The sequence below is a fragment of the Didymosphaeria variabile genome (genome assembly GCF_027946475.1).
Source record: "Didymosphaeria variabile strain IMI 356815 chromosome Unknown scaffold_7, whole genome shotgun sequence".
NCBI lineage: Eukaryota > Fungi > Ascomycota > Dothideomycetes > Pleosporales > Didymosphaeriaceae > Didymosphaeria > Didymosphaeria variabile.
In genome coordinates, this window is record NW_026611626.1 from 1,169,668 (window position 1) to 1,189,972 (window position 20,305).

Sequence of the window (20,305 nt, forward strand, 5' to 3'; positions counted from 1 at the left end):
TTACTCTCTTGACATCTCTTCAGGTTGCATTAAACCCCCGTAAGACACTAAACTCGCACCAAAAAGATATGATCTCCAATAATCTAATCCAATGCCGGTATGGGGCACCATATGAGCCCCGTTGCCGTTGAGTCGAAAACGATCTGAACTCCGACATCATTAAAAAGGTAGCGATGAGAGCCAGATACACCGTTGAGAGCAGACTAAACTTAGAGACCGAGGTTAAGCCTACTTCCCTCCAAGAGATGGCCATCAAGCTACAAGCCGAGAGGAAAGCTGCTATATACCTCACACGGAACAGTAGATCCACGCATCCGCACAACGTACGATATGCATAGCTGCTTTGACCCGAGAGCCCTCTTATAGCACTCAGGCGTGGCTATGGCTTTCTCTAAGAGCATTTTTGGCTCGCAGATACCGAATAACTTGAAACATGTGGACTTGCTCGTTGGCCAGCGGCGCTTAAAGTAGGTCTCAAACGTTCACTGACTGCGAGATAGTCCCACCCCAATTCAAGTCAGCGTAATATTGACGGGTGCTTTACCTCCGGGTCATCTCATAATAGGCACGCGCTCCATGATATTATCGTTTGCAAAAAGAATGTGCCACCCCCCACGGCGCTGGAACAAGGAATCAAGGATATTTAGCCAATATATTTACTATAGGGAGTAAAGTATTGGTCTATCTACTTTAGTACACTTATTTTAGCTCTAGTACACTTAGTTTAATAGCTTAGTAGCCTATTTTAGGCTCTACTAGGTCTAAAAAGATAATTTAACAAGATCTAGCTAATAATTCCCTCCCTATAGTAAATATGTCTGTTGGGAATTCTTAAATTTCTGATTCCAGCACCGTGGAAGGTGGCACATTCTTTACGCAAAGCACCGATAATTGGAAGTGGACAATGCAGGAATAAACAATGATGCCACTATCACCTCACTCCGTCTCCTTTTACAAAACGTCTGCCCCGTTGAGATACCCTAACCCGACACCTACAACACAGGTCGACCTTCGACTTCCATTCCCTCCATATCTTTTTCTTTAGAACATCTCCACAAACCTCTTCGTTCCCTCCACATCTCCCACCCATCCCCTCCGATCCTTACAGTACAACTCCACCTTCGGCCTCCACCTCCTTCCCACCTCCCTCTCCAAACTCCCACTCGTCACGGCCACAAAGTCCGGAAACGCCGAATTTGATGTGAATAACGGACTCCCACAGTTGGAGCAAAATCGCCGCTGAAGTGTTGCCCCGCTATCCGTGTTGAAGTCGGTGTAGGTTTGGAGAGTTGGGGTGGAGGAGGGAAGGTGCAGTTGTGAGGCGTTGTAGAAGCTGTTGGCCATGAAGCCTACGCCGGAAGCGTGCGCGCAGTTCTCGCAGTGGCAGAGGACTGTGTTTCTCGGCGGGCCGTTGAGGGTGAATGTTATGGCGCGGCAGAGGCAGGAACCGTGCATTTGTATGTTGTTGTCGTTGGGGTCAGCGTCGTCGTTTTTGGTGTTTGGGTCTATGTTGGAGGCCATGATTCAGTGAGTCACAGAGGATTGATGACGCGTGTGAGGGCGAGAGTAACAGAGCGTTCAGAAAAGTGGCTTAAATATGTACTTTGCTGTTCTACACATAACGTTACCAGCGCCGATCTCACAGCTCCGTTTGAGACTAGCGTACGCTTACATGCCGATAATCGTCGGTAGCGCCCGCCGTCCCCAAACACTCACGGTACGCCCTTGCCCGCCCTCGTAGCCTTCGCCAATTCGCTCTGCGCCCGATCCTCCGCATACCGCTTATAGATAGGAAGGTAATGTTCTCTGTCAGACATTGTCTCAATCACGCTCTTCCGCTTGTGAATCGCCTCGCTCCACGTCCTCCACCGCTCCCATGTGTCCTCATCATCTCCACCCTTTCCTTTCGCCGGAATTCCCAATCCGCCCTTGAAGTGGTCGAAGACCCACAGGCGGACAGCCCAAGGCGCAAGGATCACATCAATAAGCCCGAACTCCTTGCCATTGAAAAATGGACCTTTAGAATCCATCTCCTTCGTAAACTCCTTCAAATGGCCTAGAAACTCCTGCTGCTTCTCCTCCAATCCCTCCTCCCCCTGATGCTGCAAAAACCGATGATACCCAGGAATAATCCTACTCGTCACGAAATCCGTCCAGATCCTCGTCCTCGCGCGCTCATAGGGATCTTTCGGTTGCAAGTGCGGCGTATGATCTGGGAACGCCTCCTCGAGAAACTCGACGAGCACGGTGCTCTCGTACAGCGGCTTGTCCTTGTACTGCAGCGTGGGGACGAGACCGCGCGGGTTGAGGTCGAGCAGGGACTTGGGCTTGTGGTACGGGTTCACTTCGATGTATTGGTATTGGATGGACTTTTCTTCGAGGGCGATCCAGACGCGTTGGACGAAGGGACAAAACCAGCCGGAATAGAGCTTGAGGGAGTGGTCGGCCTCGTGGGCCTGTGATTGTTAGCAATTGATCTCGATGCACATTCTCCAAAGTCGATTTGAGTGCAAACTTGCCTTCACAGTGCGTGAGGCTGGACCAGTGGCCTCAGGGTGAAGGTCCGCATCTGGATGGTCTTTACCCATGATTGTTTGAAACCGACTTTGTTTAAGAAGAAGGGAAGATGTGAAGGGAAAGCCTAAGGAGGTTTATAAACCAAGAGCTTCTCACATCACACAGGAAGTGAGCACGCGAGAGTGGGGTAGTGTATTATGCTCGACGTCGACATTCCGTAGCGTTGCCGTAGTGTTCGTGACGTATGCGGGGAAGGGATCCACCCCACGCGCCACAACTCCACTCCCTCTTTTCTCTGACAGCCAGGCAGTAGTAGCATAGTAGCATTGTATAGCATCGCGAATCGAGCGCAGAGTGTCTAGTACATCGTCGAGCCCAAAGATACTGAGGTGGCAGAGGTGACAGACTTGTTGAAACATAAGAGGCGTCAAGCGGTCGTGGACAGTGTCTATGAGCTTGAGCAGTTCCAGGAAGCTTTCAAGAACCCAGATGAAGGGCATGCGAAGGGCAAGACAGTTCTGAAAGTGCGCTTAAAGTTTGTCTACCTGCCAGGAAGAATAGTATGAAGGGTTGAGACTTCTGAACTATCTGCGTGGTAGTAGCTTCAGTCGCCGAGCAAGTGACTCATCAGAATACTTGCAGGAACTTTACTTATTAATTAGTATGATGGGTGTGGTCGATCTAATCTATTCGATTGTTAGGGTGCAATTCTTCGTCTGCATACACAGTATGTGCATGGACAAGGCATGCCGATCCACACTGTCTTAGCTCCTCGGCCGAAGACGTGCTTGTCGTTTACCAAGTTCACTGGTGGGGGTGGACGAACACCTTGGTATCCGTGCCGCCCGATCAGTGTTGCTAGGAACATTAGTCCATGCAAGGTTTAAAACAAATTAATCGTACTGTGGTTGCAGCCAAAAGTCATCCCAATTCACCACCTTGCGAATCTACCGGGTAGGGGATAATTTTTCGTTCGTGATAACTCGATCTGTGTTGGCTGCAGGATTACTCTGGGCACATTGAACACGATGGTTCGTAGGCGTAATCGCCGAGACGGGCCGGATCTCTTAGAGGGCGAGAGTGAGATGAACGGAGGTTCGGGAATAACACCGTACTGTTCCTTTAACAACATGCGGGTTAGTGACATAGCGGTGTGCTTCGTTTATTTTGTTGTCCACATAGAGTTGACTGAGCGTCGCCTGATCAAGCAAGGGTTGACGTCTGCGGGGAAGCCACTGGTTTGTGAGCTAGACAGGAATCGCGATGTCGGACACCGGTCTTAAAGATCCTGGTCATCTCGTGGCAGGGGAACATGCAGGTGGGTCGGATATTTCATGAATCCGAAGCTCCATTGGGGTGTGCGCCTGCACAATTCGACGTGCATCGTACAATGCGAATCAACACGAGATAGCCGCGTAGGGCAACTATCATCAGCGACATGTACACAGTATATTCCGAGTCGGAATAAACAGGTGACTTGTCAACACACACACTAATCTTGTTCTGGCGCAGCAACGTCAATCATGTCGTGGCTTGTCGAACAAGAAAACATAAAAGGTGGCGCTAGATCAAGGCTGCATTCGCGTCTCTCAAGTCGGTGACTCAGAAGTGAGCCCTAAACAATCTGTGTAACTCATGAGGCGCAGGTTTGGTTGGTCTGACATGTTGTTCGCGCCGAGTAGTTTCCAAACGTCAACCACTCGAACAAGACCGGAACATGCGTCAGTTGCTGTCTTGATCTCTTGTTGGCCAGACTGTTCGTCTACGAGCGTGGCTAGCACCCGTTTTTTTGTGGTGTTCGACGGTGCCGCCATGATATACCATCCGGAAGTCGGCGGATAGCAACGAGGCCGGCAGCCGACAAAGTCGGCAAGTGTAGGCTTGCCAGCATGAAGCCTTGATCAGCAGATGCACCGGCTGTTGGGACTCGCAAGGAGCGCACATGTTGCCAAGACGCTACAAAGCTTAACATGCCCGACATTCGACAGCAATGTGACGTCCTCGTGATGAGTCGAGATGGTGGCAGTTGGATGCAGGGCGGGCTCGGGCGACGAAGGACATTTCGCGGACACAACAGTGCAAGGTCTGTGCAAAGCCTGCCTTTTCGCCAGGGAACCGGTGGCGATGGTGCTTGTCGTCTACCGAATTTGCCGAATTTACAGATGATGAAGGCTGGCAAGGAACCGAGAATCTTCGACAAGGGCTCGCCGAGATGTCCATCTCAGCACTAGCGCCGGATGCTGTGTGGTGTCGAGCTCAAGTAAGGGAGTGAGTTGGCAAAGCCGATGGCGATGCTTCCCATGGCATGAGCTGTCGTCGAAGAAACAGCATGCGCCCCGCGCGCGCGGAGGATGCACGAGGCTTTGTTCTGCAGGGCGCGGTGCTGGAGGCGGGCTCTGCGGCCTGTCCCGTAGAACGTGTCCCTCCTGTGTATGGCAGCGGAGGAGTGCGCCGGAGGACTCAGGGACCAGGGTGTGAACGCCAAGCGCGCTTTTCCAGGCCGGCAAGCGCGACCCACGCTGACAGGTCGCAATCGTCACAGGAACCCTTGAGGAAGTCGCGGCGCGAGGCCACCATGCTGCAGAGATGACAAACTTCTCTCGTGATGCTGCCGGTCCGCCATCTGTCTCCGATACATCCGGCAGGCAGGCACATCTTAAAATGCTTTGCCCACCCAACATGGCGCATGCCATATCTCTTTGTACCGCCGTCTCGCTGCCTTCTTGAACCGCTGGCCCTGTCTTCCATCGTTTGTTCGACATCTAGCTAGCTCGGAAGCTTGATTAACGCGTCGCAATTCCAACAGACTTCGCATACGTCTGGACTGTCACTAGTCCTCTTCCCGCGCATCATTTCGAGTCCACAACTTCCCCGCGTTCAACCCTATCCTACATGACGAGGGTGCGACTTCTCACCTTTGCAACCGCGGTGCTTCTATCAGAGGTCTTCCCTCTGGTAGCTGCTCACGGCGACGAGCATAATGGCGGGTCCACGGACATGGATATGCATGATGCCCCACCACCTCCAGCGGTAGACAACGGAGCTCCCCAGAGCTACTGGGGCTTGTCTGAGCACGCCTCGTTGATGTACTGGCATATTGCACTTGAGGTGCTTGCGTGGGTCGTTGTCTTACCAGTTGGTATGTTCGCCCCAACTCCAGAGGGTCCCACTAACTCTTGGAAGGTGTGATGCTCAGCATCGCCCACTCGCGCTTGGCTATCTCCGCACAATTCGTCTTCCTCATCGTTAATGCCTTTGCGCTGCTTCTTGGCCTTGTTTATAACCACCAGACACCTGAGCTGTATGAGAACAATGCGCACAGCAAGGTCGGTTGGATCATCACGTGGATCGCCTCAGCCTGGGTCTTCATGGCTTTGGTCCAGGTCTACACGGCGCGGGCGAAGCCCTACTCGCTGGAAGACCATTCCGGTGAACCTCTGAACGCCGCGAACATGGCCCGCTATCACTGCGTACACTTTGGCGACAACCAAGACGTCTCGCCTGGAAGGTGGTCCAACGATTCCGGCCAAGGTACCGAGCGCAATTCCGCCTCTTTGTACGGCAACTCCAATTCCACGTCTCCGAGCGTAGAATCAGAGGAGCGACGGTTCAACATGCCGCCGCGTAGAACTACACATGAAGAACTCGACGATGTCGATCTTGATGCTGAGAAGCGCGGCTTCCTTGAGAATAATGTCGTGGACAGGTTCTTCTCGCGCCATGTTGCACGCTTTGCAGTCGGCAAGCCATTGAAGATTCTCAGGTTTCTGTACATCATCATCGATCGTACTATCCTCGTTCAAGGTTTTGTCGCCATCATGTCCGGTACTGTCGTGTATGGTGGTATTGGAGTGAGTTAACTTCGGCGACGTATGGGCGAGGACGCGCGCTAACTATATTGGCAGCACGGTGGCGCCGTTTTCAATGTCCTCGCGCACTACATCAAGGGCGGAATCTTTTTCGGATACGGTCTGCTCACCTTGGGCCGCTGGATGGGAGCGTTCGCCGACTTTGGATGGGCATGGAATGTTAAGCCACCGAAGGAGGTCGTGGGTCGGCGTGCGGCTATACCTTCCGCCGAATTCACGGAATCATTCGTCATTTGGCTGTACGGCTGCATCAACGTCTTTCTGGAGCACTTAGCCGCATGGGGAGGTGCATGGACTGCGCAAGATTTGGAACATGTTTCGATCTCAGTCATGTTCTTTGGTGGTGGTTTGGTGAGTTCACTGCTCTATCCCCTTCTAGCGCCAGTCGTCTGACCACCTTCCTAGTTGGGCATGATCGTTGAGTCGTCGAGGATGCGAGAGCTTTTGAACAGTGCTGTGCTCTCAGTGCAGCCGCCATCGCAGTTCCACGATGAGGTTTGGCAGCAACCACGTCAGTACCGGTTCTCGATGAACCCTATGCCCTGCCTCATCATCCTTCTGCTTGGCAAAATGATGAGCTCGCACCATCAAGACTCGATGCTATCCACTATGGTTCACTCGCAGTGGGGCTCCATGTTTATGGCCTTTGCGCTCTGCCGTGCACTCACCTATATTACTCTCTACATTAGGCCACCGGTCTCTTACCTACCCTCGCGTCCGCCAACCGAGGTCATCACCGCTTTCTGCCTCATCGCGGGAGGCATTACCTTCATGGTCAGCAACAAGGACACCGTTGCCGCATTAGAGTCCTACCATCTCGACGCCATGTTCACCTTCACTGTCACGATGGGTCTCGTTGCGCTCCTGATGGCCTGGACAGTTGTGGTCGTTGCCATCAAGGGCTGGGCTACACGCAACGAGAGCGCGAGCCGCTTTGCCAAAGAAAACGCCGGCGTACTCGCCTGATTGATTGACGCAACCCTACCCCTCTTTCTTTTACTTCGGTCTTGCATAGCGCCGGAGTCACATCCGCTTTATACCCTTCCGACTCTTCTACCCTAATGCCTTAATTCGATCTCCCTTTTTGTAGATCTATGGTTTTATGACTTTCCTGTGATACCCTCTCCTCATTTGGGAGCGATCAGCCTGGATTTCTGCAGCAGCGTTCGCATGGTTTGTTGCGGACAGTAATGTTAATGATGGATGTAGATGATGAGATGTGGTACGGGAGGAGGCGAGTTGGAGTGTGCGGATGCTGGATAACCTGTGGTGTGGGATACTTGGAACATTGTAAGGGATGGGAGCCAGGCAGTAATGTTATAGTAAAACGACAGACTCATTCATGATTGTTTTTTGCCATTTTCTGGGAACGCGATGTGCGGTGTTGACGTATAGTCAGTCGTAGCTACCTTATTTGGTATGTGCTCAAGCGCCTATCTAGTAAGTATGTACACGAATGTAAGTATCGCCACCTCAGGCGCCACCTCTGGTGCGTCCCCCTCTTCCTCTCGCGATCCCACTTCCACTTGTCCCTCTGCTCGCGCCTCCTCTCGTCGGAATGCCACCGCCCCTCGCGCCCGCGCGTGGTATCCCGCCTCTTCCCCTCGTAGCCGCCTTTTTCGGTGCCGGCGTAACAGGGTTTTGAAATTTACTCGCGACCTTGGAGCTCGGCGGATTATCGACAAAGGAGGTGTCGGTAGTGAGGAATGTGGCTTCTACATCTGGCACTTCTCCAGCGCCTTGTGAAGTGCGGAACTGGGCGTCAGGATTGTGTAGCGGGCGCCTGAAAGATTCGGAAATCGGGGCCTGTTCGCCTCACATCAGCATTGCCATCCAAACACAGCGTCGAGAGGGGGAAAGGGAGAATTCACCTCTGGGAAATCTACACAAAAAGCATTCATATTTAGCCCATACAAAAAACTCGCAAAGCTCTCGCTGAACCGTGCTAGACTCTCGTGCATGAGTTGCAGCTGCGCAAAATTCTGCTCCAAGTCTGCCATTGCATCGCTGAGCTCGGCGAAACCATCTTGCAGGTCTTCGAGGGGGTTTGTGGTAGAAGAGTAGGGCGCGCGGCCGCGGGAAACGGAAGAGCGAAAGGAGGAGCGCGAGGAGGGACGAAGGGGGGTCGTGGGGCGCGAAATGCGATTTCCGGGAGACTTTGAACGCGTGCGCTGGATGCGGGATGTTGAGGGGGGTTCGGCGAGAGGCGTCGTGGAGGCCATGGCTGCGACCGTCTCTAGATATTTGTTGTGGGGTTGAGTGTAGAGAGAAGCGTAACGCGTTGTCGGAAGAGATGTTATTGAGTCGGGTGGAGTCAGCAATTCACAGCTGGATATGTGTGGGACCAACCCATAGTTCGTAAAATGTCAATTGAATCAGATCGTGTGGAATTGTTCCAAGGACAAGATAGTCCGTCGCGTGTTTACACTTTTTGGAGGGGTCCAATGCCAAGCATTACCCCCATGACGAAGTTGGACCCGGCGCCCGCGGTGCTGTGCTCGTCCCCTCCTGCGGAACGTTGCAAGTGCTGGTACTGACGGGCTTCGGCGCATACAACCCCATCAACTTTGCGTTGCACCACGACGCCTCCCTTTCCGCCATAATTTCTCGCTGTCCGACCAAGCACGCGAGCCCCTGCGCCCCTCCGCCCACTGCCGGCTTTCCAGTTAGCCGTGCCCGCCGTCACTGGCGCCGTGCCTCCCTGAGTATTTGTGTTTTTCGGCGCCTTTAGCCGTGTGAGCTTGTTCCCTCTTGCTACATGTCCTGTCGTGTTCGCGCTGTAGCAAGAGCAGCATCTAAATTCACATCCCCGCGGCATTCACCGGCTCGACTCCTCCCTAAGCGACAGTGTTGGATTCGTGACACGCCTTACACATACTATTCCCCCACTGAAGCTCGCGCATACCATTGCACAACGTACGGAGCGCCTCCATCTCCCAAGCAGAGCGGTTCGACATCCTTCACCGCGGTCGTTGTTTTGGGCATTGCGGTCAGCGGCGCATTACTCTACCCACTGCTCACAGACCATCCTGCGAAGGATATCGAAGAGCATAAACCTGCGTCGACCGTCGAATACGCAGACCGAACAGGTTCATACCTCGTAATGGCGCCCAATACACCCGCGGGGCGACCCGGAACGCTTACGCCCGAGCAAGAGGGGAAGTTGCGCGAGCTGTGGGCAGCGACTATGAAGGTGTTTGGGGCTCTCGATGAGGAGGCCAACGGCGTGGAAGTGGCATCACTGGCCACGACCAGCGAGACAATAGAGAAAGACGGCAAGAAAGAGAAGAAAAAGAGTAGGCTTCATGTCTTCAGGCGGAACAAGGGCGACAAGGGAGATTCGGAGACTGCGTCTGGTGCATCGACGACTTCGACTTCAACTCCGGATATCAGTAGAATTTCGCTAGAGGACGATAAGCACGGACAGAACAAGGAGTTCAGGGACGCGATCGCGAATACTGCACCGGAGGATCTACGCAAGGCATTTTGGAGCATGGTGAAGCTGGACCATCCAGATGCGCTCTTGCTTCGGTTCTTGCGGGCGAGGAAGTGGGATGTTGAGAAGGCGCTCGTGATGATGATCTCGACGATGCACTGGCGGCTGGAACAAATGCATGTCGACGACGATATCATGAAGAACGGCGAGGAAGCAGCACTGAAAGAAAGCAAGAGTGGAGACCCTAAGGTCAAGAAGGAAGGAGAAGATTTCCTCGCACAGCTTCGGATGGGCAAGAGTTATCTCCACGGCTTAGACACCGAGGGCAGACCCATGTGTATAGTGCGCGCGCGGTTACACCGCGCAGGTGAACAATCGGAAGCCAGCCTCGAGCGGTACACTGTCTACACCATCGAGACGGCGCGTCTGCTCCTTCGCCCACCGATTGACACGGCGGTAGGTTAACCCCCTCTCGTGAAGCCGGCCGATCATCGCTAACACGTCCAAACCACAGACCATTGTCTTCGACATGACCGACTTCTCAATGGCCAACATGGACTATGCCCCGGTCAAATTCATGATCAAGTGCTTCGAGGCGAACTACCCCGAGTCCCTCGGCACCGTGCTCGTCTACAAAGCCCCCTGGATCTTCAACGCCATCTGGAACGTCATCAAGGGCTGGCTCGACCCCGTTGTCGCTGGAAAAGTACACTTCGCCAAGAACGTAAATGAGCTCGAGAAATTCGTCCCCAAGAGTCAGATCCCGAAGGAGCTCGATGGGGAAGATCCGTACATATACTCCTACGTTGAGCCAGTGGAGGGCGAGAACGCCAGGGACCAGGCGCCCAGATCTGCGCTTGAGACAGAAAGACAGGAGCTGGTGACTAAATACGAAGAAAGTATTCTTGAATGGATGGCAGAGGCCGAAGCAGTCAAGACGCTTGAAGAAAGGAGAAAGGAGAGGGATGCCGTTGCGGAGCGTTTGCGCGCGAATTACTGGAAGCTGGATCCGTACGTTAGGGCGAAGTCGCTGTATGATCGGATAGGCCTGGTGGGGGAGGGCGGAAAGCTAAGTTTCTATCCGGAGAGGGAGAGGGGGAGTGTCAAGCCGGCTGTGGAGACGAGTGCGGATGACCTTGACTAAGCAGGAGGCGCGAGGGCTTGTATAGGGAGCACGGTGATGGACTTGGTCTCAACAGTGACAAGCATCACTCTTAGCATGAGTGAGAGCTGTGGCATGATTGGAATCTATAATCTCGCACTGAGATTGGTTCCTCCATGTCGCCTTCTCGATCCAACTAGGCATATTTGCATACACCGGTAGCCAACAACAACATCCTCGAACGCAATTGTAGTCATGTATGTCTGCTCTTTTTGATTACTAGTTCGAGATAACTCGACTCCAATAGCATACTTGCCATGGCTACCAGAGGTGGAGAATTGGCTGTTGCACTGAGTGGACCCACACATGCGAGCCCTGCGTCGGAGACGTACGCAGCTAACGCCAACCCAAGTTTCTTTTCCATTGGCACGGACACAGGCCATCGAAGCAGCATAAAGTAACTCGGACAAATGGTGCAGAATGGGATGCGATGAAGACCAAGGTTTTCTTTCTTGTGGTGCGATCAATAGACGTACAAAAACCAACGCCGCTAGCCATGCTCTTACATGCAGATGTGCGGGTGCCTATGTTACATACAATTACAACCAACACTGTGTGCTCGTCGCCTCAACAGATCTACTTATTTCGGGTTACTATACACAGATGAACCATACAAGGGCGGGCACGACTTAGTCGATCTTCTTGATGCCCCGTGCCTCGTGGTCGCCGATCTCATGATTCCTCGCCTGGTCAAGCTTGTCTTCGAGCTCATCTGCGTCCTCCAGGCTCTTATCCAGGTTGAGCTCCGAGTCTTCTTCAACGGCGGCTACAGCCTTCTCCTTGTCTTGTAGGGCCTCAGGGAGCTGCAGGTTCTCTGCAGGGCGGTACGTCACCTGTCCGTTTTCGGCGAGGGTGAGACGTTCTTTCTGCCCTGCTTCGCCTGCGCGGCCGAGGACACCGGCAATTACCTGAATGCAGCGGAGACTATACAGTATTAGCGAACGTCTATGTTTAGTTGCGGAAGATGCGTTGGTACCTGTCGTCGTTGGCGGGAATAGGGTAAGTGACCCATGTAGGATCCGCATTGGTGTCGATGACACCAATTGTTGGGATATTGTTCAGCGCGCACTCATGCAGCAGGACGTAGTTCTCCAGCGGGTTCAAGCAGACGACCAAGTCAGGCCGCAGCACCGGCCTATCGTACAGCTGCTCTTCGAACCCAGGGATCTCTTCGTCCTTCTCGTTGACCACCTTGGTGAGGCACTTGCCCAAGATCTGCTGCCCGTTGGTGATGCTACCCGGGATCCAGCGCTCAAACAGATGGTACCCCTTTGCCAGCTCGGAGGCTCTCGCAACAGCACGGTCCTGTCCCTCGCGGGTCCCGACGAACAGGACGAGGCCACCTCTTTTAGCCACCTCCTTGACGACCTTTGCGGCACGGCGCAGGTGGGCGGCCGTAGCTTCGAGCGAGATAATGTGCACACCTTGTCTGATACCGTGGATGTAACGTGCATTTGCGGGGTTCCAGAGTGAGGTGGCATGGCCCTGGTGAGCTTCAGATGCAAGGAGAAGCTCGAGCGTAACGTCAGCGGGTGCAGGGGGATTGTTGAGCAGCGTGTGCGGCTGGTAGTGCGGCGAGATGTCTGAGCCGATTTTGCCTATGTGCGCCTCTGTTCTGTGTCAGGGTGGAACGGAATGTAGAAGGGGAAGCTGCGACGCACGCTGCTGCTTGAACCGGTGGTACTGCTCCGCGACAGACTCGGTGACTTGCGCAGAGAGAGGGTTTGACGTGGCCGTCTCGGGATCAAAGGAGGGTACTGCATCTTGAATTGGAGCAGTGGCATTGAACTGGCCTTCAAGCGAGTGCAGCTGCTTGAAGCTGTTCTCAGCGGAGGTTTCGAAAGAGTCGGTTTGCGTGGACAGAAATCTTCTCCAGAGTTGCGACGGGTTCTGGGCGAGAGCGCGGCGGCCTGTTCACTGTCAATTGGGACACTCGTAGCCTTGAGAAGGCTGAAGCATACCCGCGCGGGCTGCATGTCTTATTATCATGCTGTGATGGTTGATCTGTTGACACGCTCGGTCGCGCTGCCAAAAAGTCGGACGGCAGCCGCGACGGATGCTTGGCGCGGGTCGGATGGGGAAAGGGCCGCCAAGCAGACCCGGATGCCTTCCACAGCACAAAATGCTTGGCGTCACCAGTGTGTCCCTGGGCACGCCGCACACCACGTGCAGCGAGGCTCCTCTGAGCCGTCTGGACAGTTACTTTGGCATGCAGCGGAATCCCCTGTGCACTGCGAAGCTGATCCCCACCCGCTGCGACCCTCCTGGCGAGGCCAGTCCTCACCAACAAGTGTGGGCTTCATGATGTCATCGGCCAGACGCCCTGTCGTCGGCGCACGCTCGGGCTGTCGGTCGCAGCGCCAGCCAGACGAAACAGGACAACTTGAATTACGGTGTCGACGACCCGTATGAGGCTCCGCAAGGAGCAGAAGCACCCTTGGATTGCCCTGCATGAAGTGCGCTCGTCTGTCGCATGCGGGAATGCCATATGAAAATGCCATGCGCCCCCACTCCGCCACTGCGTCTAACCCCAGTGTGCTGTTCACCCGCCGCTGACCTTGGACGGGACGAGTGCGTGTCCAGCGGCCTCGCATGGCTTTTGTCGCTACGTTAGTGCCCTTTGCCGTGTGCCCATCCTCGCTGCCCTCCCGCCCCGGTGCAGAGGCTTGATGCCCTTATAGTCCCTCTCGCTGTCGAGCAAAAGCGCCTAGCTGGAATCGGCCGGGCCATCTTATTCCTTCGCCTTCCATCCACCCCAGAAGCACTCGCCGCTCCCCACACCACATCGCACCTGCCGCCGCCCGCGCGCACTCTCGAACCGATGCCCTCCCCGCTGCCCTCGACCTTCGAGCCTGACTGTGTGCGAGCATGAACGGGTACCCATACCCGCCGCCGCGGGGGCCCTTCGCGCAACAACAAAGCAATGCGAACCCCATCATAGACCTGTCGGGCGACGACCTGGATGCCGCCTTCGCCATGGGACAGGGCCAGTCGCTCGACGACATCGTCTCGTCCAACGACGACAAGGTGAACCGTCGCCGCAGCATGCCCGTCTACGGCAACCAGGTGAACATGGACAGCCCCGACTCGCGCCGCTTCTCGTCGATGAACTTTGGCGCGCCGGCGAACGCGACCATGGACGACTTCCAGTTCGACATGTCCGCCGCCGGCATGGATGCCATGCTGCCCACCGCGACCTTTCCGCGCACCACGGGCGAGCTGCAGAATGACCGCGTGCCTGCCACCGACCTCGCCATCAACACGCAGTTCTCCCAAGCCCATGCGAACTCGCCCTTCTCCAACGTCGCAAATGGCGGCTCCGCCTATGCCTCTCCGCTGCAGCACAACGGATCGCTGGATATGGACATGAGCCCGTACCCAAATGGTCTGCCCATGTCACTCGACATGAACGACCCCATGGCCATGCTGCCAAACGACATAAACATGTTCCCCAATACTGCCTTCGGTCCCGCCATGATGAACTCCCCAGTCGCTCAAGACTTCGGTGGCCCTCAAACTTCAGCTCCGCAAGACAACAATATGGCTACGACTCCTAGGGAAAATTTCAGAAGCGAATCATCCAGCACCACGCCCAACGTACACTCAAACATGCCCACACGAACAAGCAGTCAAAATCAGAAGGGGATGCCCTCGGATTCTCGGCCACGGAGCGACAGTAGATCCAATTCGCGCCACCCATCACAAAACGCAACCCAAATGAGCAAGCAATCCCTGCACAACCAAGAACCAATTCAGCTGCGTCCGGAGCATCAAATACCACAACAGAGGTACGACGAGGCTTCGTATGCCAAGAACAACTTCCCGTGGGCCACGCCTCGGGGCGGATTCCCGTCAACCAAAGACAGTAATCCCCACATGAAGACGCAATTCAAGAATGCCTACTCTTCCACCGGTTTCGATATGCTAGGCGTTCTAATGAGGGTGGCAACTAGACCTAATCCTCAAATTGACATAGGCTCCGTTGACCTTTCTTGCGCTTTCGTTGTTTGCGATGCGGAAATGGATGATATCCCAATTGTGTACTGCTCCGAAAATTTCGAACGTCTTACCGGGTATAGCAAGCATATGATATTGGGCAGAAATTGCCGCTTCCTTCAGTCACCGGATGGAAAGGTCGAGCCTGGAATTAAGCGGACGTACGTGGATGACGATTCGATTCTGTATCTCAAGAATACTATAAACGACCGCGCCGAAGCCCAGATTAGCTTGATCAACTACCGGCGGGGTGGACAACCGTTCATGAATCTGCTAACCATGATCCCAATCGCGTGGGAACCAGGAGGTAATACAAAATTCTTCGTAGGCTTCCAGGTCGATCTTGTCGAGCAGCCGCAATCAATGACCAACAAGAATCCCGACGGATCATACCGGGTCAACTACCAACGTGGCATGTCTATGCCCAGCTACGTTTTCACTGATCATAAAGCACTACCCGAGCAGCATGGCACAACTATTTCCAAAGATGAGGTCTCCAACGTCTTAGCCGCTTACGGCTCCACAGGTGATTCCGAGATTACACGACGACTATGGGATAAGATATTACTGGAGAACACCGACGATGTCGTTCATGTCCTATCACTCAAGGGGCTGTTCCTCTACCTGTCTCCATCCAGTAACCAGGTTCTCGAATACGATCCGAGCGAGCTTGTCGGCACGGCCCTGTCTTCTGTGTGTCATCCTTCCGATATTGTTCCGGTCACTCGGGAGCTCAAGGAAACAAGCAACGGTGCGTCGGTCAACGTCGTCTTCAGAATCAGGCGGAAGAAGAGCGGCTACATGTGGTTCGAAGGACACGGCTCGCTGCACACCGAGCAAGGCAAAGGACGCAAGTGCATCATACTGGTCGGGCGAGAACGGCCAGTCTACACGCTCAGCAAGACAGTGTTACGTGCATCTGGAGGTATCGGTGACAACGAGTTGTGGACCAAGCTATCCACATCTGGGATGTTTTTGTTCGTCTCAGCCAACGTCCGCTCCCTGATCGATAGGCAGCCCGAAGAACTCGTAGGCACCAGTATCCAAGCGTTGATGCGTCAAGAGTCTAAGCAACAGTTTGGTAAGATTCTGGAGCTGGCACGGACGGGACGAAAAGGCGAAGTCAAGCACGAGGTGATCAACAAGCGAGGCCAAGTCCTGCAGGCTTTTACGACCGTTTACCCCGGCGACGCCACCGCAGGTCACAAACCTACCTTCCTGGTTGGTCAGACGCGCCTACTTAAATATTCGAGGAACGCGGCCGCGCAGCGACCTGCGCTATACCAGAACAAGGCTCGCGGATCGGATGAGTCAGGCATGTCACTCGTCTCCATGAATACAGCTACTTCCCACCAACAACAATCTCCTTCAGGGAGCGCTACGCCGCAAACTATGTCAACTGACCCGCGTTATGCGAACACAGAGGAACAAGCTGCAACTTTCGCAGGCTCCAATGGTCTCACCCTTGGCCACCAGGATCAGTCGTTGGCGTCGGAAGACAACGTCTTCGATGAGCTCAAGACTACCAGAAGCACGAGTTGGCAGTATGAGTTACGCCAGATGGAGAAACGGAACAGGTATCTCGCAGAAGAAGTTCAGAGTCTTCTGGCTGCCAAGAAGAAGCGAAAGCGAAGAAAGGGTGCCGGACAGCTACAGAAGGATTGTGCAAATTGCCACACAAGGACCACTCCGGAGTGGAGACGCGGACCGTCGGGTAACAGGGATTTGTGTAACTCTTGTGGTCTGCGTTGGGCTAAACAGGTAAGTGGCCCTAAGGTCCAGCTGTTTAGTTCAATACTAACTTTTTCCCTCACAGCAAGGTCGTGTCTCTCCAAGAACATCCTCTGCACATTCTGTTGTCAGCGATAAAAGCAAGAAGAGCGCGTCACCGAGGCACACACTGTCTAATGTACAGAACGTCATTCCCGAGAGTGGTCACCAGTCCTCAACCCAAGACAAGAACGGACAATTCGACAACAGTTCTAACCCACATGCAGCGAAAGTCGCACGCATGGAAGTCGCTGCATCGCAGGGCTACAACGTCAACCCCGCCATGGACATACCACCCAAAATCGAAGAAGGCATCGAACCGGATTGATGATCTAAAGCTGAAATTACCCTGTTTCCTTTGCGGTCTGCGGAGATGTTTTGCTCTCCGATATACAACGATACCCTCTGTTGCGCGGTGTTCGCCGTATTCTTTTCTAATACTTCTTATCTATTTCACATTATTTGAATAGGGTCATTTACGTTTAACGACATAGATCGGATCTTGCTGTCTGATCTTCGAGGATCCAACGTTTGGATGGGTGAATCTGGGTTTTGGTGGACAGAGCCTAAACGGTGTACATGGCTCGCGGGAGGAAGAGCTCTGTTCAGGCGTTATGTTTGGTGGGTTCGGTCTTGTTGCCGTCTATCTTTCTTGTACATACCCGACGTCTGTTAGTTTGGGGTTCGGGGTTGAAGACAATGAAGCAAGCAAGCGAGTGAAGCGCTATTGGAGCGCGAGTTAGCATCGTAACGTACAAATCCTTTGAACTATGTATCCTGCCTTACATATCTACTTTGACTATCTCCTGCATTAGGAGCAGTAGAACACGCTAGAACCAGGTCGACATTATGGAGGTTTTGATATCTTGGTAGGAGGGAATAATTCGAGAAGTAGCATTCACTGTTGCACTACAGTACCACTACCATGTAGCTACCATGAATTTTTCGGCCTCACTAAAAGTTCCATCGCAGCATATCCGTCTAGCAGGTAAGTTTCGCCGGCCCCGGAATCTTATACGGCTGTCCACCACCGTTGGGTTGGCCAGCCTTGTCGTAGATGTTGACCAAAATACCAGGGTCGTTCGCCGAGTACGCACCCGGGAAACTGACCGTCTGGCCCCCAGTGTTGCTCCCGGAGCCGCTGACATTGATCTGCGCGCAGCCCTAACATACTATGAGCACTCACCCCTACGTGAGAGGAATCTTACTTGCCATATAGAACTGTGCCTGGCCTTGCTTGCTCGCAGAGTGCAACGCGATGAGCTCCGTGCGGAGGAGGTACTGGCCTGGCGCTACGCAAGACGGGACTTCGAAGTCAACCCAGCCGCCATTGGAGATCATACGGTCCACACCCCACTTGCCGGAGCCGTCGAGCCCGTCTTCGCCGATCTTGAACCATTTGAGGCCTGTACCCGAAGCGGAGGCGGCATTGTCGACTTTGGCACTGGCGATTGGTTGGTGTTAGCTCGATAAGTGGTAGGGGGAGGTGGCTGGAAGTTTGAGAACGAGGTTTTTGAACGTACAGGTAGAAGATTGCGGGACCTATGGGAAATATTAGCACGAGTCATGGCAATGGGTAGGAGAAAAAAAACGGACCCTTGTGAGAAGCTGCGATGGGGTTGTCCTTGTCGCCAGAGAACTGCGCACCGCCGATGACATGACCCCACTGAGTTCCTATTTTGTCGCCAGCCTTTACATTGATGACATTAGATGAAACAGGCGTGTGGAAGCCGCTGTTGCACGCGAAGTTGCCGTCGTTAACATTCTGAATAGGGTTGTTCGAGTTGGGCGTGCGGATGCCGACAAGTTGGCCTTGATCCTGGTGAGCAGTGTCAGTATCTGTATGATGCTGGTGGCGTTGAGATATTACTAACCGCACCGTTCACACGAACGCGCTGGGCGACGCAGTGGGCGGAGGTGAGCACCGGTAGGAGAGCCAGCACGGCCGCGGCGAAGTACTTCATGGTGAGAAGGCGGCTCACAACGGCTTGCTGGAAATGTAACGATGGACTGTTCGACGAAGTAGTCGATGCTTTGCCATCGTAACGCTCTCCTCTTCTTATTTATAACATGCTCGACACCGGTCGCCAGGCCTCCTGACCGTTCTTAGCATAGATACGATGACGATCGACCACTCTATCCGCTGCCTGGTATTCGCGTAGGGAGGTCATCTCAATAAACGCGAGCAATCATCTGGCTCTGGGCGCCTCTGGGCATGCCCTCCGCATTTTACTCCATGCAGTGCCGCCATCTACCAGGACGCGGAGATCGCTTCAGCCGCCATACAACCCCTGTAGAGCCTATTCCGAGGTGTAAGTGCCAAGGGTATGTGTATGAGCGGCAATATCGAGTGGGCAACAGTTTCGAACGGTAGCAGATGCGGTGATGCTGATATTGGCGTTTCATCTAATTTGCCGGGCCGGATGCCGTATCGTAGTCGCCAGAAGCGAGGTAGAAGTCGATACATCCGTCCCCCCTGTGAAACACATAATCTGGGTTAGTGTAGTATCGTTATGCGCGTGAGCATTGACGTGTATATAGATACTGAGCAGCGGTGGAAATGGCATGGTGCAGTCGAGGCATGGAGAATTGGTGTTAGATCGTTGAGCTTTCGCTATCCAGAAGAAGGATTATCCAGTCTCACGTCGTCTCATGGAAATATTCTCCTTTGCCATGGTCATACTCGATTTCGGATGCCGACAATGCACCCATTGTAGTTTGTGTAACGCGGTTGCGCTCTGCTGAGCCATGTTCTCCTCGTTGATACAGCACTTATATTGCGCCAGGGTTTTTCCTTTTGGATCGATCAACACCGAGCAATCGATTCGTACCGATTTGTAGACTTTTTGAAGCCTATGCGTAGCCCAATGCATTCCTGGGTAATATATATAGTCTATCATATGCTGGAACAGGAGAATCTACATGTAATCAAGAAGTCCGATACAACAAGGTACAACAAGAAAACAGATACGCGGTGACGATGTTCATATGGAATCGCTAATTCGTAGACGATTGGGAGAGCATCACGGAGTGTAACACACCAGAGAATCCCTTTCTTTACCTTCTACCGCTTGTGCTTCATCATCATATTACTCAGCACCATTCCCAACTCGTCCAGAGAAGAATGTATAGCTTGGAACAAGTTTGAATCCTCCTGGAACCAATCTTAACAAACTATTCCAAGACCTATCTTCGATGAACCGTGCGGCCTGCTGGAGCACATTTGTATCTGCAGCTTCCGCTTTGGGCCTCACATATCCGATCATGGTGAACCAAACTGCAAAGTCCAGAAAAGTTTCGAGGGCAAGCGCTGAAACACTGAAACTGTCGTAGTCCGGAAATCAGTCACACTTCTTCAATGTTGCTCGTCCGACTTCATCCAGATAAGCGGTTGGTGTTTGCCCATGATTTTTCTGGTAGACTAAAGCACACTCTACGCAAGGCACAAGCATGCTCCATTCCTCTTCGTGTTTTTCCAAACGAACGAGTTATGACACCGGACGAAGTAGGAAGCGCACCTAAGGCCCACGCTAGCTTATCAAGCGGAGAGATCTC

General features: G+C 53.5%; 6 protein-coding genes across 6 annotated transcripts; 3 read left to right on the forward strand and 3 right to left on the reverse strand.

Moving 5' to 3' along the window:
• Window positions 1–1,712: 1,712 nt before the first annotated feature.
• On the reverse strand, window positions 1,713–3,017 carry N0V89_009527 (uncharacterized protein; the record flags this gene model as incomplete). Its single annotated transcript, XM_056218278.1, has 2 exons — window positions 1,713–2,456; window positions 2,925–3,017. 2 exons carry the CDS (start codon window positions 3,015–3,017, stop codon window positions 1,713–1,715), a joined length of 837 nt encoding a protein of 278 aa, XP_056067543.1.
• A 2,392-nt stretch (window positions 3,018–5,409) lies between these two features.
• Window positions 5,410–7,352, forward strand: N0V89_009528 (uncharacterized protein; the record flags this gene model as incomplete). The annotated part of the gene is made up of 4 exons (XM_056218279.1): window positions 5,410–5,656; window positions 5,701–6,368; window positions 6,423–6,737; window positions 6,792–7,352. The coding sequence occupies 4 exons, from the start codon at window positions 5,410–5,412 to the stop codon at window positions 7,350–7,352; spliced, it is 1,791 nt and encodes a 596-aa protein (XP_056067544.1).
• A 2,137-nt stretch (window positions 7,353–9,489) lies between these two features.
• On the forward strand, window positions 9,490–10,966 carry CSR1_2 (phosphatidylinositol transfer protein csr1; the record flags this gene model as incomplete). The annotated part of the gene is made up of 2 exons (XM_056218280.1): window positions 9,490–10,278; window positions 10,337–10,966. 2 exons carry the CDS (start codon window positions 9,490–9,492, stop codon window positions 10,964–10,966), a joined length of 1,419 nt encoding a protein of 472 aa, XP_056067545.1.
• A 647-nt stretch (window positions 10,967–11,613) lies between these two features.
• Window positions 11,614–12,973, reverse strand: N0V89_009530 (uncharacterized protein; the record flags this gene model as incomplete). The annotated part of the gene is made up of 4 exons (XM_056218281.1): window positions 11,614–11,908; window positions 11,961–12,594; window positions 12,646–12,894; window positions 12,946–12,973. The coding sequence occupies 4 exons, from the start codon at window positions 12,971–12,973 to the stop codon at window positions 11,614–11,616; spliced, it is 1,206 nt and encodes a 401-aa protein (XP_056067546.1).
• Window positions 12,974–13,852: 879 nt separating this feature from the next.
• N0V89_009531 (uncharacterized protein) lies at window positions 13,853–17,078 on the forward strand (the record flags this gene model as incomplete). Its single annotated transcript, XM_056218282.1, has 2 exons — window positions 13,853–16,741; window positions 16,797–17,078. The coding sequence occupies 2 exons, from the start codon at window positions 13,853–13,855 to the stop codon at window positions 17,076–17,078; spliced, it is 3,171 nt and encodes a 1,056-aa protein (XP_056067547.1).
• Window positions 17,079–17,731: 653 nt separating this feature from the next.
• On the reverse strand, window positions 17,732–18,714 carry N0V89_009532 (uncharacterized protein; the record flags this gene model as incomplete). The annotated part of the gene is made up of 5 exons (XM_056218283.1): window positions 17,732–17,914; window positions 17,963–18,194; window positions 18,274–18,292; window positions 18,347–18,569; window positions 18,625–18,714. The coding sequence occupies 5 exons, from the start codon at window positions 18,712–18,714 to the stop codon at window positions 17,732–17,734; spliced, it is 747 nt and encodes a 248-aa protein (XP_056067548.1).
• Between the last annotated feature and the right edge of the window lie 1,591 nt (window positions 18,715–20,305).